This window comes from Triticum dicoccoides, chromosome 6B (genome assembly GCF_002162155.2).
Source record: "Triticum dicoccoides isolate Atlit2015 ecotype Zavitan chromosome 6B, WEW_v2.0, whole genome shotgun sequence".
Lineage (NCBI taxonomy): Eukaryota > Viridiplantae > Streptophyta > Magnoliopsida > Poales > Poaceae > Triticum > Triticum dicoccoides.
In genome coordinates this window covers 62,177,871-62,195,794 of record NC_041391.1, presented here as the reverse complement: position 1 = coordinate 62,195,794, position 17,924 = coordinate 62,177,871, and the positions used below count along the sequence as shown (strand labels likewise).

The following is a 17,924-nucleotide window of genomic DNA, read 5'->3' as shown; positions in this document are numbered from 1 at the left end:
TAATCAAAGAAACATGATGGATGGTATAATTTCTTAGAGCAAAAGCTAAGAAAACTTTTTTACTTAAATCAAACCTCTATGCAAGAAGGTGAGGTGAGCAAGCGGGCGCGTGTGGTCTAACTCTTCTTCAACACACCATTTAAAGTGATGGAGAGAACCTAATATATAAAGAAGTCCATCAACTTGTGGGATGGGACTAAACTTTAGCACCACAAATTCATTTTACCCATGGGCTCATTTGAGATTTCAGATTTTGTTAATGGGCCAGCCCCGTTAATTCTAACGGTGGCGGCGACCGTCGACTACATCTTCGCCGTCAACACTCCCGCGAGGCGCCGTTCCGGGAGCGCCTGGCCGCCCTGCTGGAGGCTCCTGGCGGCAGAGATGACGTCGCGTGCCTGGTCGCGGACGCGACCCTCATGACGTGCCGACGCTGGCGCTGCGTACCGGCAGCGCCGCCTGCTTCCGCAACTTCATGGCCACCCCGATGCTCTGCGACAAGGGCTACCTCCCGGTGAGAGCAGAGTCGCAGCTGGACGCGCCGGTGAGGGAGCTACCGCCGTGCCGCGTCCGGGACCTGGTGGCCATCACCAGCAGCCGCCACGAGCACGATCTAGTGCCCAAGCTGCTGGCCCGGGCCGTCAAGGCAGTGAGCACCTCGGCTGGATTCATACTCAACACCTTCGATGTGCTGGAGGCCGACGACCTGGCGACGACCCGGCGAGACCTCACCGACGTGCCAGTGTTCGACGTCGGCCCGCTCCACAAGCTCTCCCCGGCAGCCTCCTGCCGCAGGACCGTGCTTGCCTTGACTGGCTGGACAAACAGTCCCCGGCGTCGGTGTTGTACATCAGCTTCAGCAGCCTGGCGAGCATGAGCGACGGGGACCTCGCCTAGGCGGCGTGGGGCGTCGCCAACAACAGGCAGCCGTTCCTGTGGGCGCTCCGGTCGGGCCTCGCCCGCGGGTCCGCCTTGACAGACGGGCTCAATCTTTCCCTTACGGGTCAAGCTGGCCATATGCAGGCAACCAAATACGTCCCTAGTGTGCTACAGACTTGGGAATGGCTCAAGCCCATGTATCTGCATTGTGGTGTGCTGGCCGAGTGATTTGGCTATTAAAGCCCATGTATCTGCATTGTGCTTCAGTGCGAGAAGAAATACAGAAAACGGCAAAGTTGTGTGTGCCAAAGCCTGTGTGCTCTTCTTCTACCTTCAGTTCGCGTGTGTTATTCCTTCTTCCTCCTCGGGTTGTGCCAACAAAGCGTGCCCAATCCTTCTAGTAAAATATCATGGTCTAACAAAAATTGCCATGCCTAATTAATGTATTTTTCCATGGTTTTAATAGTGAATTTGTCATTCTACCTACAAAAACTACATTTACTATGGTGCACAAAGTAAAAAAGATTGCCATGATCCATATACAATTTGAATTTGTCATGAAAAAAGACTAAAATTTTCATGGTCCATATGAAGCAAAAGTTTCAAGCACGCTTGTTACACTAACAAGAACATTTGCAAAAGAAAAAAATCAAAACTTTACAGTATATTTACCATTTATTTTAAATTTACTGATCATTCGGGAAGCATATGCACCGAGAGCCAAAAATAGCCACCCCGTTGTTCAATCTTTGTCAAGCATAGTAACCAAATGGTCCCAATAATTGGAGTATTTAACCAAAAACTACCACAATTCCTGAAATCGTGCCTACAAACTTTCACTTTACGATTTTGTCCCGGAAACTATCATTTTTTATTAATCTGTGACTAAAAAATACCAAGTGTGAAAACTGCTTACTTTGCCTGGGTTAAATCCAAATCTGACTGTCTGACCCCACCGTTTAGGTGCCAGCGTGGTGAAGCGCTCATGGCCAGCCATTAACGCCCGTGGCCGCCTGTCCTCGTAGCCACCCGTGGACCCAAGCTCCCGCCGCGCCCGCGCCCCCGCTCGTCTCCCCTCGCCCGTCGCAGTGGTCACTCGAGCACTGTCGGCAGTCGCCGACCCTACCGCGACCGGATCCTGCAGCCTCGCCTCCCTGGTGCAGCCCCGTCGCCCAGCGAACCGCCTCGCGCCGCCCGTCACCATGGCCTTGCCCCGAGCGGCCGCCGTCCCAGGGCTCGCCGCAGGCAGGCCTCCCCATCACCGTCCAGCCTCATCGTCGCCAGATCCGGCGGACGCCGCCCCAAATCCGCCTCCCCAGGACCTCCCTGCCGCCCTGCTCGCGCCGGAGCGCCGCCTGCAGGTTGCGCCGTCTCCTCCAGATGCGACCACACACCTGGTCGGGCGCCCGTAGCCGAGCCCAGTGGCCGCGCGCCCATGGTCGCATGCCTGGCATTGCCGCCCTGGCCGCGCGCCCCTGGCCGAGCCCCCCTGGCGTGCCTGGCCGCGCCCATGGTTGCCCGCCTGGCCCCGCCGCGCTCGCCCGCGGGCGCCCCGCTCCCTGCCCGCGCCCCGGCCGTGCCCGCCCGTGGTTGGAGTCGACGGGGGCGTGCAAGAGAGGCATGCGCCACCTGCAACGTGGGGAGTGCAAGGGCTGCACTCCGGCGGCCGGACTTAACGGTCAAACAAACGGTGTTGACTTACGATGCCATGTCAGCACTTACGTGCGGACCAGGCCTGTCATAAACACGTTTAAAATGGCTGAATCAGTTGATTTACTCACATGGTAGTTTTTAGTCACAGATTAATAAAAAAGTGATAGTTTTCAGGACAAAATTGTAAAGTGGTAGTTTGTAGGCGCGGTTACACGAATTGTGGTAGTTTTTGTTAAGTACTCCAATAATTGCAGTTGCTTTGCCAGGTTCCATCTCATTTGTCCGGTCTCCCAAGATTTCCAGATTTTTCGTCAAAAGAGACCACATATTGAATTAAAATGACAAAAAAGACCACCTCTGAATCAGATCGACAAAAAAGACCCCCTCGCCGTGGCGGCAGGTGCGCCAGGCGACACGTGGCACCTGCCGCCACGACGTGAGGCGGTCGGCCCCGCCGCCACGCTGCCAGGCGGCCAGTCGCTCGCTACGGGATTCCAGGCCGGCGACGGAACGGGGACGGGCTCGTTGGCCCGGCCGTCACAGTATGAGGCGGCCGCACTGCTGCTGCCTGACAGCTTCTGCCGCACGCGACGAAGGGGCGGGCCCGGCCGCCACGCCCTGTGGCGGCCGCACTGCCGCTGCTGCACGCGGGTCGATCGGTGCCAGCCCCAGGACGGTCTGTGTGGGCTACGTGTCGAGACGTCGCTAGCATGGCTAGCTAGAGCAACGGAATGCTACAGTGCACGCGTATAAATTTATGTTCATCTGTGTATAGGACTGCACCGCATTGATCATGCATGCTGCTCCATACAGGCGAATCGAACATTATGTCCATCGAGGACGACGCATCACGTCATGGGATAAACATTCTTATACTATTGCAAAAACAGAAAGGCTTAGGTATACATGTTGCGGGCAGGGTGGGATGGATAATTGTACTTATCATGCAGATTCCGGGCTGAGACGCTTCTCGCCGCGACGGCATGCAGAGCAGCAGTGCGGCCGCCACAGGGCGTGGCGGCGGGGCCCACCCCTCCGTCGCGTGCGGCAGGAGCAGCGCGGCCGCCTCATACGGTGGCGGCCTGGCCCACGAGCCCGTCCCCGTTCCGTCGCCGGACTGGAATCCCATAGCGAGCAACTGGCCGCCTGGCAGGGTGGCGGCGGGGCCGGCCGCCTCACGTCATGGCGGCAGGTGCCACGTGTTGCCTGGAGCGCCTGCCGCCACAGCGAGGGGGGTCTTTTTTGTCAATCTGACTGAGAGGTGGTCTTTTTTGTCATTTCAATCCGGCAAGTAGTCTCTTTTGACGAAAAATCAGATTTCCAATGTCTCGCTGCTCGTTTCCCATATATGCATGCACCTCGCGCGTGGTCACCGTGTGAAGTGCCGCTGTCAGAGTGCTGGCTACCAACCCCGTTGGCCCCCGGAAGTGGAACCTAGGATACCTCGGCAGCCATCGATTTCATGGCGCCGGAAGAAGCAAACACGGCCGCCTGCCGGTGGCCCTCGCCGCCGCCGCGTGCTGGTCTTCCCTATCCCGTACCAGGGCCACATCAACCCCATGTTCCAGCTCGCCGGCCTCCTCCACGAGCGCGGCTTTGCCGTCACCGTCTTCCACACCCACTTCAACGGCCCCGACCCATCCCACCACCCCGCCTACGACTTCGTCCCCGTCCCCGACGGCTTGCCGGCGGGCAGCCCCGGCACGGTGGCGGCGACCGTCGAGCACATCTTCGCCATCAACAGCTCCTGCGAGGCGCCGTTCCGGGAGCGCCTGGTTGCCCTGCTGGAGGCTCCCGGCGGCAGAGGCGACGTCGCGTGCCTGGTCGCGGACGCGCACCTGCTGACCCTCATGGACGTGGCGCGGCAGCAAGGCGTGCCGACGCTGGCGCTGCGCACCGGCAGCGCCGCCTGCTTCCGCAACTTCATGGCCACCCCGATGCTCTGCGACAAGGGCTACCTCCCGGTGAGAGAAGAGTCGCAGCTGGACGCGCCGGTGAGGGAGCTGCCGCCGTACCGCGTCCGGGACCTGATGGCCATCACCAGCAGCCGCCACGAGCACGATCTAGTGTGCAAGCTGCTGGCCCGGACCGTCGAGGCAGTGAGGACCTCGGCTGGATTCATACTCAACACCTTCGATGCGCTGGAGGCCGACGACCTGGCGACGACCCGGCGAGACCTCGCCGGCGTGCCGGTGTTCGACGTCGGCCCGCTCCACAAGCTCTCCCCGGCATCCTCCAGCAGCCTCCTGCCGCAGGACCGTGCTTGCCTCGGCTGGCTGGACGCGCAGCCCCCGGCGTCGGTGCTGTACATCAGCTTCGGCAGCCTGGCGAGCATGAGCGGCGCGGACCTCGCCGAGGCGGCGTGGGGCGTCGCCGACAGCTGCCAGCCGTTCCTGTGGGCGCTCCGGCCGGGCCTCGCCCGCGGGGCCGCCCTGCCCGACGGGTTCGCCGCGGCGACCGAAGGCCGTGGCCTGGTGGTGGGCTGGGCGCCGCAGGAGGAGGTGCTGGCGCACGCGGCCGTGGGCGGGTTCTGGACGCACGGCGGGTGGAACTCGGCCCTGGAGGGCGCGTGCGGGGGCGTGCCGATGCTCTGCCGGCCCTGCTTCGGCGACCAGATGGGCAACGCGAGGCACGTGGAGCACGTGTGGCGCGCCGGGATCGCGCTGGACGGCGGCGGCCTCGAGCGGGGAGCGGTGGAGGCGGCCGTCCGGCGGCTGATGCGGGGCGAGGAGGGGAAGGAGATGAGGGGGCGAGCACGCGAGCTCGGGAGCAGAGCGGCGGAGGCCATCGCCGAGGGTGGGTCGTCTCGCCGCAGCGTCGACAGGCTGGTGAACCACATCCTGTCGCTGTAGTAGAGAGTAGAGGCTGCTTGCTTGTCTTGATCACACCTACTCCCACATAAGAAACTTTTATGAGTATGCAATTTGGTGGTCCCTCGCAACACAACTATTTCATTTTCCCATGGATATAAGACAATTAAGCGAACTACTTCATTTTTTTTTGAAACCAGCCCATTACGTTTAACTCTAGACTTGACATTGGTGCTCACATTTTTCTGAATTTAATTCAGACTTTTTGGCGATGTTCCTTCAACGAAAAGAGATGTTTTCGTCGACTACGAGACGTCTGTGGTGACGTCAATCTCAAGATATGATGTCGGCTTAGTATGTCGAAGGGAATATGATGTATGTGTGTATGTTAAAAAGATGAGTGTATGTGCATGTATGTGGACATCTATGGTTGTACAGCCAAATGGGAACTTTTCAGCACGATCGGCATATGCGGCCGGATTTATGGGCCTCGAAGCGTCACCAACAGCTCCGTTTACTTGGAAGTCAAGGGCGCCGCTCCACTGCCGTTTTTTCCTTTGGCTCGCGATCCAAAACAGATGTTGGACGTCGGATCGTTTGGCCAGACGAGGGCTACCTCATCAGGATGCGTGCCCCCTTTGTGATCAACAGGAAGAAACATTGCAGCACCTACTGCTTGGCTGTGTGTTTGCACGGCAGGTCTGGCATGAGTTGGGGCAAAAGACAGGGCTTCGGGAGCTGGAGCCACTCCAGAATGAATCTTTGAGTGTGTGGTGCCTGAGGCAGGATCGAGATCCGACAGGCAGGAAATCGACTAGGGCGAAATGCATTCTCGCCTTGTGGACAATTTGGAAGCATCGAAACGACGTCGTGTTTAATGGGGCACCGGTTTCTCTGCCACGAGTCAAAGAGCGGCTACTTGAGGAAGGGAGGCTTTGGGCAAAAGCTGGCTTGTTTAAAGACGACGTTAGAGGGTTTGAAGAGTTGGGTAGTGAGCGGACGGCAAGCGAGTAGTATGTAATAGGAGTTAGTGCTTGGTGGAGTCGGGAGTGTTCTCTGTAAATATTGTAGCCCGCGTGGATTTTTGAGGAGTCTTTCCCCCTCTTCTTTAATGAATGATACGCGCATTCGTACGTATTCGAGAAAAAGAAAGTCCTTTAGGGCATCCCTGCTTCATCCCTCGTATCATTCATCTTTTAATTTTCTATATCTTTTAAGAAATAAACTTTTGTTTTTCTACTCCTTCCTATAAAACTTTTTTTTTCAAATTCATCGAAACGTTTGCGCAAACCCAAACAAATGCGCTTCATTCGATCCAACAAACAACTAAACCATGGGTTCTTCATTTGACCGGTCCCGACCACAACTTTTGTTTGTCTACTCCTTCCTTCAAAACCTTTTTTCAAATTCATCGAAACGTTTGCGCAAACCCAAACAAATGCACCACGTCATAATTCAACATTGATAAACTTCATCAGATCCAACAAACAACTAAACCATGGGTTCTTCATTTGACCGGTCCCGACCACAGCAACAAGAGACATGTTCATCCACAGATCACACAAAGCAAAATCTTCTTCCGGATGGTAGTTGCACGACCATTGAGCCTTTTTTTTTTCATTGTTTGGGTCTACAGCTCCTCGTCCTCTTGACCTCTTCAACCTCATCCTCCACCACTACCACGGCATTCCTTCTCATTTCCTGGCTATAGGGTGTGGACGTGCCAATGTTGTCAAGGCCGAGGGTGTGGTTTGTGTCCAATTGCGACATCAACTGGTCAACCTCATCCTGTTTCATTCCCTCACTACAAAAGCAAAGTAAAAGCCTGCCAAGTTAACATCACATCATTCATCATGCAATTGGGAAAAGTTAAAGCCTACCAAAATGGAAGTGTCCGATTTTTTTTTTTGAAAAAATCTTGAAAGAATTCCTTATTTAACACTGTTTTAAATTTTGTTTCTCTATTTAACACAAACAAACTTTTTCTTCCCTATCTAGCTTCGAGTCTTAATTATATTCCCTGTATGACACTTTCATCTATTTCCCCGTCTAACACTGTTAAATTGCATGTGAAAAAGATACTTTTGCCCTCATGTAATGCTATGAACCAACCGTCATTCCAAAAGTGCAATTTATAAGAATGTTTGGGTACGTACATTCGCTTGCCGGCCTCATGAGTGTGTTCCTAACATGCACTTAGAAAAAATGCTCGTGTCTATAAATAAAATTTCTTGTTAAATCAAATAAGAAGAAAAAACACATCAAATATCAATATTAGCATCTATTAAAAATTTTGTCACACTCCACCCGAGGGCAAAAACGTCTTTTCAAGTGTCAGTTAACACCGCTAAGGTTTAAAATGGACGAAAGTGTTATAAAGGGCATACAATTTAGATGCGGTGTTAGAGCATCTCTAGCAGACGCCTTAAAAGGGGCGGCCCGTAAAAATCCGGCGACTATATGGGTTTGGCCCTTTTTCGGGCCAGACTAGAGCCCGTATAGCCGCCCCATCCATAATTTTTTTTACAATGGCCCGCAACCCTCCTCCCACCACCCACGCAGTATATGTACATGTTTGCGGCTAGAATACGGGTCAAAACCCTATCCGCGCGTCACGCATTTCCCAATCGCCCTCTCGATTTCTCGCCGCCGGCGACTTCCATTATCCCTCTCCCTCACTTGATGTGGCGCGGAATGTGGCCGGCGGGCCGCGACACCGTCGGTGGCGACGACCCCGAGCGGAGGCGGTGTGTCGCCGTCGATGACATGAGGAAAAGGGTTGTGAGACGGTAAGTAACCAAGGGCTTTCGCCGCCGTCGTCGCTCCTCCGCCGCGAGACGGAGGGGTACGACCACAGGCAGGCGATTCTCTGTCGCGGGCTTTCCTCCGGCTCCTCCGCCGGTGCCTCGAGCTCGCGGACGCCGCTCATGCTGGTCAAGAGGGAGTCGGAGGAGCTCCCGCCGCTCCGCGCGGTGAAGAGGGAGCCGGAGCGGCGAGGCGCTGGCGTCATTGGGCCAGAGGATTTCCTCCCCAGGCGGAGGCAGACGTCTTCGAAGTTGCCATCGTCGTGCGCAGTGCGTGGGAGAAGGAGGAGGCGGAGCAGCAGCGTCGACGCGAAGTCGGTCTCGTTGCAGTCCTGCTCGAGCAGGGGCTCACGAAGGCGCATGACTTCAACGACAACTTGGACGCAAGGTGCCGCGAAGCCAAGGCGCGGGATGACATCTACATCAACCACGTCTCCGACGACGACGACTAAGCTCCTTCGCAGCCGCACCCGGATGGCTCCGTTGAGCCAAATTTTGGCAATAGGGTTTACGGTGGCCGCCGCTTCTCCGATCTATGTTGTACAAATAGACTATGTATGAAATATGTATGATGATCAACTATGGATGCTACTGGAAGTAGTTTGATTTCTCCCGCAAAGTTCCGATTTCAAAATTTACAGGTTTTTTTGAGGGATAAAAACCTTTTATTACTCAAAATCCCCAGAAAGTGGGATACAAGTTTGGTCATGTGGCTGGCCAAGCCACACATGACGCCCTGGTAGTAATGACAAGGCATATTTAGCTAACTTGTGGGCTTCAACATTAGCCTCACGTCTTTCAAAAGTAGATTTACTAGTGGGTGATGCTCTATGTCTAATCTCTCTTATTACAGCACCATATTCTCCTTGGCTTCCCTTGACTAGATCTTCAACCACCTGCTTGCAATCGGATGCCACGATGTAGTTATGTTGGTTGAGATCTTCTATCAGTGCCACGGCTTCTCGACACGCAATTGCTTCCAAAGTTGATGCGTCCCAGTGACGAGCGCAGAACTGCCCAGGAAGGAACCTTGGTTGTCTGTGCATATTGCAATGGCTGAGCCTCCTCTCTGCGACCGAGTGCCCGCATCTACGTGTATCTTGACATAATTTACAGGTTCATTTTAAGTTTTTATTCTGCCGCGACTGTTTTCGGCCCGTATCCGAGGCAAGACGCGAACTGTAAACTCAAGGTCCGCGATATAAGAGGTCTGCTAGAGAAGCTCTTGTGCAAGGAAGAAAAATATTTTTTCAGTGTTTATTTCTCGAGGAGGTCGATCCCGGTGTGCATTGGACCACAATGCCTAACCATTCCGTCCCATTGCACTAAGCCCATTATCATCAAACTCGCAGAAAGATTGCATGATGGCATCAAACCCACACTGGATTTGAACTAACCAACCAGGCGTGTGTGTGAGCTCTGGTGCGCACGAGCCCAACACGCTAACAGATAATAATTTTAAAAAGAACCGAAAGCCACTGCTAATGACCCCACTAATCCAAATACGACTACTATAAATTTAACAAATTAATCACCGCTGGTTAATCAAATCACTCGTGTCTTACTTCCTACCTGCCGCGACACAAGCGAACGAGACAGAGAGAGAGGTGGGGCGAGGCAGAGCGGGGAGCGACTCTGAGCGCGCGCGGGGGCGAATCGCCGGCGACGGAGAAAGCTCGGCTCCGGCCAGCCGTGCGGCGGCGGAGATGGCGCCCTCCGCGCCCCCGCTCCTCTCCCGCCGGCTCCTGGCCCTGACCCTCGCCCTCGCCGCCCTCGTTTCCCCCGCCTCCGCGGCCAGGAAGATCCCGGCCTCCGTCACCCCGATCTCGCGGGACCTCTACCGCCCCAGGTACGGCGCGCGCCTCACGCCTTCCGCCCTGCCCCGTGCGTTCCGGTAGCTCCTCCTCCCGTCTCGGAATGGCGCCAGCCGCCAGGTCTGTCTCAACTGGTAGCCGCTGGAATCGAGCATCTGGCTGTTGCTGTAGTGTGATGCATCGGCTGGTGGTCGCAATGGGCGCGGGGATTCGCTCTCCAACATCGTATACTAGTTGATTTAGGGATCGATGCGGCATGACAAATTTTTTGCTTGCACTGCCATGGTCCACCTTCGCCAAGATACGCCTGTCACTGTCTGCAATTGCAACCCCTGTCTGTCATGTTAGCTAGTCGATGGGAGCTATTGGCCACGCCTGTGCAACAGCACTAGAGGTTACATACTTGATTGAACCTACTATAGCTAGTATTAGTATATTAGTGCCAAGTTTGGATGCCTGCCTTGCTAGTTTAGGAGTAGCAGTTGTTTAGTGGGGATGAGGGTTCAGGCATGTTGTTTCTGTTTATCATGAACCTCAAAGACCTTAGTTCTTGCAGTTCTGATTTCATTAATGGGTTTGGGGAAAATGTTCTTTCCCAGAGAAAGAGAAGGCCAGGGCATTTCTGTTTGCTGCATTGACTTTGCTCTTTTTCGTTTTGTGCAACGCTTACCGTTGGATTTAACTGGGTCTGTTTCTTTTTCTCCACAGTGATACCCTTCTGAGTGAGATCAAGGCCCTGGTTGCTCGGAATCCGGATAGGTTGACTGTGAGTGGCTTAACTGTCATTGTTCAGCTGTTATTGGCCGGTTTGGTTCGGTATTAAGTGGCATTTTTACGCCGTCTTTTATTAACTGTTGCAGATGGATACATTAAGAGCTGGTAACAAAGGGTATTCTGCGGAGATGTTCGTTGTTACTTTTAATCATGTGAAGAAAACCGCACATGATGGCTCGAAGATTAAAATCCTTCTGGTTAGTTCCCAACAGATATCTCTCAGCATTTCCCCCCAAACATGGGCTTCATTCTGGCCTCTTGTATCATCCAACGTCACGAGATCAAGTCTGCTCTGTCCATTCATCTTGTTTGTTCTCAACTCCCTCACCTCGGTGGAGTAGTGGGCCTACAACATAAAGAAAACATAATTTTGTCTTCATACGTTTTGGCATGCTGTTCCATAAATTAAGTTATTGATGCCTTGTGGCTTTGACAGAAGGTTCATTGTCTTCCAGAGCTTTGGGCAGCATGGCAGAGAACTTATCACCTCTGAACTTGCATTAAGTCTGCTCTACATTTTGACGGAGAAGCGCAAAATTGCGGGTGTGGATCTATCATCCTTTGAGAAAATTCTGGAGCATCTTGTTATCAAAGTTAGTCCTTCTGCAACTTATTTTATATCTTCAGTCCCTAGAATGCATAATTAATAAGAAAATTATAGGAAGCAATTGTGCTTTCTGTTCTGCTGCGCTGCACTGAAGCAGTATAGTTTTGGCTTTTGAGGGTGGTCTGGTCTTTGAAAAAGGAATTTTGATATTGAGGTATTTGGTTCATTTCTTTTCGGCATTGTTCTTATGCATGCTTTCTGAAATCAAACTTTACTTTGATCTGCTCGCATTTTTCAAATGTTAGTGCGCTAGTTATCTTTTACGTACCTTCACTTATTCCTGCACTATGGTAACTTATTAAGCATTATTATTCACTCAAAGTTATACCAATAACAAAATTCACAGTAGTTTCTAATATGTTTGTGAAGTACTCCCTCCGTCCCATAATATAAGAGCGTTTTTTACACTAGTGTAGTGTCAAAAACACTCTTATATTATGGGACAGAGGGAGTATGTTTCTCCCAAGTGTTTTTTGTACAAAATACGAAATCAAAATCATGTATTTTTAGCACACATAATCATCATTACTGCATATCCTTTTACCCTAGTTTAGAGAAAAACAAGCGTGTGCTTACGTGGTATTCTTTACCTTTATTCATATTTGTCTGCCTTCTCCCCTCATCCACCTCTTTCTCGTGTTATTACTTATGTTCGTATTAGTAATGGGCCATTTCTCGAACTCAGGAGGTGTAGTGATTTCTAAAGTTGCCTTTAAACTTTTTAGGTGGTGCCAATGGAAAATTTTAATGGCCGCAAGCGCGTTGAAGCAGGGGAGATTTGTGATAGGAGAAATGGTGATTGTCTTTTTCTTAAAAATCAATCACATGAAGCAGCTCATGCGCCAATTATATTATCTCTTCTTTTCTTACGCAGGAAGAGGGGTTGATCTTAACAGAAATTGGAGTGTTGATTGGGGAAAGAAGGAAAAGGTTTGTGTCAAAGCGGTTTATCTGTTATCATTGTGCACCAGGAAAACCTGACTCCTGAGTTCAAAAATATGTTGATTCTATAAAATACATCTTAGATGCAAGCTTGAATGACTGAAGTCTTTTATGTTAATTTCCACAGTTTATGGTTTCCTTTTGTGTGGTATTACTTAGCGAACCTGTGTAATTTACCCTTAGAAGAGCTTGTTTGATTGACATTCAGGAACACTAAAGTTGAATTGAAAGTCAGATTTTTTTGCAGATCTGGAGCGGATAGACTAAGTATAGCTATGGTGCTTTATTGATACCCTGTATATTCTTTCTTATTGTCACGTTGGATAATCAGACTTTGCTAATCTTGTGTACACTTTGAGCAAGTGCACCTTTATCTTTTTACCATGCATGTTCTTTGTTGGTTGATTGGTTGATTGATCAGCAGAGTTACTTATGTGCACAGCATCAATCTTATGCACTATATTTATACATTTGTCCTGTATTGCAGGATTATAACCCATTTGAGGAGCATCCCGGTACTGCTCCTTTCAGCGAACCTGAGGCCCAGATCATGCAAGAACTATCCAAGTCATTTAAACCACATATCTGGGTGAATGTGCATTCTGGAATGGAGGTAATGCAGCTCTTGCGTTCTGCAGCTATCATATAAAGTTTGATCAATTGTTCATCAAGCGGAGGGAGGGGCCTAACATATAAGTGTCTTTAGTAGCAATCTCATGTGTAGTTCCACACAGTGGTATAAACCTGGAGAAATAAGTTTTGGTCAATGCCTATTGCTTTTACACATTCTCTCATTCTTCTGTTCAACTACAGGCATTATTTATGCCATATGACCACAAGAATACTACACCAGATGGAGCTCCTTCTCACTTGATGAGGTCAGTTTTAGAGAATGTGAACCATCGCAATTTCCAAGACAGCTGCCTAGTTGGATCAGGTGGTGGAGCTGTAGGGTATGTAACATCTCACAAGTTGCTCAAGTTATGTGAATCCAAGAGGGTTATTCTAGCCTTCAACGAAGGAAATGTACTAATGCTCTTTTTGATTCCATCACTTGCTAGGTACCTTGCACATGGGACTACAACTGATTATCTGTATGACATTGCGAAGGTGCCAATGCCTTTCACATTTGAGGTAAGTTAATCTGTTGTCTCTGTTGCAACTATTATGAACCTGTATTGACATGACATGACTCATCACTTTGCTGGTATTCAGATATATGGAGATGAGAAGGCATCCACCGAGGATTGCTTCAAAATGTTCAACCCTGTCGACAAGATAACATTTGATGTACGCAAATCTGGGCTCTGCGCATCTAGTCATGTACATAGTTTTTTTTGGCCATATGTCTGACAGCACAGTTTTCCTTTCCAGAGAGTCATTAACAAGTGGTGCATGGCATTTCTCATACTTTTCGAGGAAGGGCTGCGGACCCTACCTGATGGCCAGGTACTATCCCAAGGAGCACTGGATAACTGGGTCCCTATGGGAGGAGAGATTTTGGAGAGAAATATGGACCAAAAGAGCGGCGGTGAAAATGGGAAGCTTGAAGGCCTTGACCTCGGAATGCAGGAGCTAAAAACCTACTTCAGGTTATTTATGCTATCGACATTCCTGCTGATGTTCATGTTCTGCTCGAGGATATCGAAAAACAGGAGCAGAGACTCAGGTAACATTTGAATCCCACGGGAGAATCGATTGGAGCTAGGCTATTCAGCTCAGTATGGGTTTGCAATGGTGCTCACGGTTTATTGCCGCAGATGAACAAAGTATAGCATGAATCATTCCAACAAAAGTCCATTTTCTGGGGCAACTTTGGAGGCGCGGCGACAGGGGATGACAAGAATGGTAGAATCAGAATGGTGTTTTGCAGCCTCTGCTTAGATGCTAGATGTATGTCAAGAGTGATCTGTTTATGTCTTCGACGAGTCATAAATGTAAGTTGTAGAGCTGTCGATATCTGTTTGTCGTGATGAATAGGTAGAATCAGAATGAATATGCGCGCCTTTTGAAGGTTGCTGGTTTTTTGACACGATTGAATGTAACGTTCAGTCGTCAACTTACTGTGATACGACTGAGTGTAGCATTTCACTGTGGACTTACTTTGACATGATTGAATGTAATATTCCATTACCAACATATTATGAGTTTTTTCACTGAAATGTTGAACTGCTGTCTAATCTTATTTATTGTGAGTTTTGTTGAATTTTTGCTAATATGCACTAAACTATTTAGACTGATCATATGAGAATAGTTTTGTTATGAAATGCCATTTTTATGGTTTTAGTTAATATGTACTGCATTTGAGATCACTCAAAATTTCTTCATTATATTGACCGCGTCTCATCCAAAGCGTGACATGTCATTCCTCAGCAGAGGGTGTAAGTTATTGACTAATACAGCACATCAAAGTATAGGAGAAGAAGTCTGAACTCATATACCGCAGACATACAAAAGTCTGAACTTCACATTTCAGCCCGATAAGGGCACATGTGGCATACATATTTTCCATTTCTCGCCAAAATGATGGCGAAGCGGAAGTAACCATACTATCTTTGAAAGAGCTGCACACTTGAAACTGATTTGAGTTGGGCAGAGGTTACAGATACTTGATGAGGAGCCAAACAATAACCACAAGCATCACTATACCGACGGTGGACAGCAGCAGGGACATGCAGGAGCAATCGCCCTTGGCGCGCTTGTTCAGAACCGCAAGCCTCTTTTGCACACGCTGCATGAGAAAGGTATTTGCGTCAAAATTCAATTCGTGCAAAGCTTGAGAACTATTGGTATCAAAGAGCAAAGAAACTTTCTTTAAGGTCTAAGGATAAGGAACGGAAACAAGGGTTTGAAATAAAACCTGGAGACGCGAGTTCGTACCATCCACATGGTCGTCTAGGTCATCCTGCAATCATGAAGAGAGGGCAGTGAACACAGAGTCTAGAGAGCAAAGAAACAAGTGGCTTTGCAGTAAGAAACTAACAATCAGTCTTGCATGCAGGTCAAGCTCCTCATTGACTGCTAGCGCAATGTGTTTTGTGCTCAGCACTGTCTGTTCCAGCTTCTCAAGACCCTCATCTTGTTCTGCAAATTGCAAATTGTCGTAGCAGACAGTATCAATGAATTAGGCAACTGTCAATTGTTCATTTCTCTTGTGAATTGCTAGTATTTGTAACCAACTGTAGATATACAAGCAAATTGCAAGCTTAGATAAACAACCGCGTGGAACATGGAATGCGTTTTTCGTCACAAGTAGCTCTTCATATATTTTGAGTAGAAATGCAACGATTTAAGAAGTTCGCCATTTTCTTTCGAAACAAAGCAACTGAATGAATCCTAATAGAGAAACCGGAATATATGCAAGGGCCACTGGTAACTTCTGAATTTGTATGTTTGACACCAGAAACTCGAGCCAATGAAATGGAGAGGAGAGGAATGGATTTGGCATGTGCACTGTGAGGCAAAGGAGGAACAGCAATGTCTTGTTTTGACTGTTTGACCAGTCATAAAGACAACACTTCAAACTGAACATCACCCTAAACACCACTCCAAATGTCACGACCACATTGATGTATCTGCCCGAGGGTGGTGGAAATGGAGGGCGACAGGCCAGCCATCACATCCAGTAACCAACCACTCTGACATCGCCGCAACACTTCATTGTCACGGCAGCATGAATAGTAAGTCATACATACATCACTACCTTTCATGATTTGCCTCTGAAGGCCAACAATCCCTTGGTTATCCAACCCGGCTACTCTGCTCATGTCATCAGCAGCTTTCTTGCTCTGACCAAGCAAATCCTCCCTGAATTGTGAGAAATCACATGTGTAATACATATAAGAAATTTAATCAATATGCACCTGAAAAGATTTTAACAAAGATAAAGCATTGACGAGCCTTCTTTAAAAAGATTAATCACGTCGGTGGCATTGGTTACAAAATGCGGAACACACCTGTTGGCAAAGGTCGACATGTTGAAACTTTCTGCCATCTGTTTTGCTCTAGATTTCAAATTTGAAAGCGTGTCTCGGCGCTTATGCAGCTCCTTGTCCGTGCTGCACAACATCGAAGATCACTTAAGAGTGGATTTCCTTTTTATAACAGATGTACATTTCGAAATGTATCAAGAGAAGTTATATTGAGCATATGTATGAAAGATATCTCGATTTAATGCAGAGCTGATTGTGATAACTGATAAATTTGTACTAGTGTCTGCACAAGAGTGAACAGAATACACCATATACCATCCATAACCATCGCAGAGAACATACATATTAACAGGGTAAACTACTCCAAACGATATCTCCTACGAAATGAATCACCACACATGTACGGATGTACTTAGTACTACCTCGAATAAGAAATAAGATGATCTCATTTCCCACCACACATGTGCAGCTATAATCTATTTCGGAGCTGGAATCACAATCGGTGAAAAGCAGCTGAATTATGATTCCAGGGATAGGCTGAACATGGTATCGACGACATCACTCAGGCCCTAAATCATCGTACCATCATTTCTAGCTCCTGCATCCTGAATTCTCAGACAAAATGTTGTATGAATCTGCAGGAGGTGACTATCTAGGAACAAAGGACAACGCAAATCGACCTCCATCCAATTATCCCTCTTCCACGCATTTCGGAGCTGGCAAGCAGGAAAAAAGAAAGACGCGCTAGGGTGAGCGAGCGAGGGAGCGAAACGTACATGGATTTGGGGGGAAGCCTGGCGAGCATCCCCTCGAGGCTGTCCAACCTGGTCCCGAGGATGGTGATCTTCCGGCGGATGGCGGAGGTGTGGCGCATGACCTCCGGCCCGGACTGCGGGAGCGCCGCCCGGTCGGCGACCATGGCGGCGACGTCGTCCGCCAGGCGCGCCGCCTCGCCGTACTCCCGCACCCACGGATCCACGGACGACGCCATCGCCGGCAGGGAGATGGACCCTATCGGTTCCTCGGGGGGCCGAGCAGGGGATCGATGGGCCGGCCGGCGAGACTGCCTGCTCCGATTCGGCCGCGTCGCGTCGCCGGCTGCTTGCTCGATTTGCTCCGCGGCGGCGACGCTTTCTTTCGTCCTCTTCCCCGCTTTTGGCCTTTGGCGTGTGATTTGTGGTTGGTGGTTTCTTCGCCGTGCCTTTGACGGCGCGTAGCTGCGGGGAAGAAGGGATTAGACGCAGGATAACATGATTAGTACTCTATAGTTTAATTTTCATTTTTTTTATTCCTGTGGATGAGGTACTCCGATCTACTCCCTCCGTTTCTAAAACATAACACCTTTCAAAGATTTCGACATGAACTACATACGGATGTGTAAAGACATATTTTAAAGTGTGAATTCACTCATTTTATTCTGTATTTAGATTGTATTGAAATCTCGAAAACACATTGTATTTAGCAACAGAGGGAGTGTGTAGCAAATGCCATGATCCCTCTCTCTTTCTTGCCGGGCAAAAGTTGATCATGGGGAGAGGGTAACCCTCTAGGGCAACTCTGACCGATTCCTAAAAATAAAGAAGGATTCGGCGGAGTAAACATGTGACAGCCTGGATTTTGCCTTTTTTTTCCGGACTTGATTTGCCCTTACCTTGGATTTGAGTTTTTTAGAATCAATTCAAATGGACTTATCACTTGAGCATGCCCTT

At 49.8% G+C, this 17,924-nt stretch overlaps 2 protein-coding genes and 2 pseudogenes across 2 annotated transcripts; 3 read left to right on the top strand and 1 right to left on the bottom strand.

Annotated features, from left to right (window-relative positions):
- The first annotated feature begins 475 nt into the window (after positions 1-475).
- LOC119320738 lies at positions 476-877 on the top strand (annotated as a pseudogene).
- Positions 878-3,885: 3,008 nt separating this feature from the next.
- LOC119322139 lies at positions 3,886-5,570 on the top strand (annotated as a pseudogene).
- A 4,151-nt stretch (positions 5,571-9,721) lies between these two features.
- Positions 9,722-14,422, top strand: LOC119323738 (mast cell carboxypeptidase A-like). The gene is made up of 12 exons (XM_037597442.1): positions 9,722-9,995; positions 10,669-10,726; positions 10,821-10,931; positions 11,190-11,327; positions 12,067-12,136; positions 12,216-12,271; positions 12,771-12,896; positions 13,097-13,236; positions 13,345-13,417; positions 13,499-13,573; positions 13,658-13,952; positions 14,044-14,422. Exons 1-12 carry the CDS (start codon positions 9,853-9,855, stop codon positions 14,061-14,063), a joined length of 1,305 nt encoding a protein of 434 aa, XP_037453339.1. The 5' UTR covers positions 9,722-9,852; the 3' UTR covers positions 14,064-14,422.
- Positions 14,423-14,697: 275 nt separating this feature from the next.
- On the bottom strand, positions 14,698-17,431 carry LOC119324355 (syntaxin-51-like). The gene is made up of 6 exons (XM_037598144.1): positions 16,992-17,431; positions 16,240-16,341; positions 15,987-16,090; positions 15,267-15,367; positions 15,144-15,188; positions 14,698-15,014 (listed from the first exon to the last, which is right to left on the bottom strand). The coding sequence occupies exons 1-6, from the start codon at positions 17,204-17,206 to the stop codon at positions 14,883-14,885; spliced, it is 699 nt and encodes a 232-aa protein (XP_037454041.1). The 5' UTR covers positions 17,207-17,431; the 3' UTR covers positions 14,698-14,882.
- Between the last annotated feature and the right edge of the window lie 493 nt (positions 17,432-17,924).

Coding starts and splice junctions, on each gene's coding strand:
- LOC119324355 (XM_037598144.1), bottom strand. CDS start 17,206: ATGGCGTCGTCCGTGGATCCGTGGGTGCGGGAGTACGGCGAGGCGGCG. Junction 15,368..15,986: donor TCAGAGGCAAATCATGAAAG/GTAGTGATGTAT, acceptor TGCAATTTGCAG/AACAAGATGAGGGTCTTGAG. Junction 15,189..15,266: donor ACCTGCATGCAAGACTGATT/GTTAGTTTCTTA, acceptor TCATGATTGCAG/GATGACCTAGACGACCATGT.
- LOC119323738 (XM_037597442.1), top strand. CDS start 9,853: ATGGCGCCCTCCGCGCCCCCGCTCCTCTCCCGCCGGCTCCTGGCCCTG. Junction 11,328..12,066: donor TGGAGCATCTTGTTATCAAA/GTTAGTCCTTCT, acceptor TAAACTTTTTAG/GTGGTGCCAATGGAAAATTT. Junction 12,137..12,215: donor GATTTGTGATAGGAGAAATG/GTGATTGTCTTT, acceptor TTTCTTACGCAG/GAAGAGGGGTTGATCTTAAC.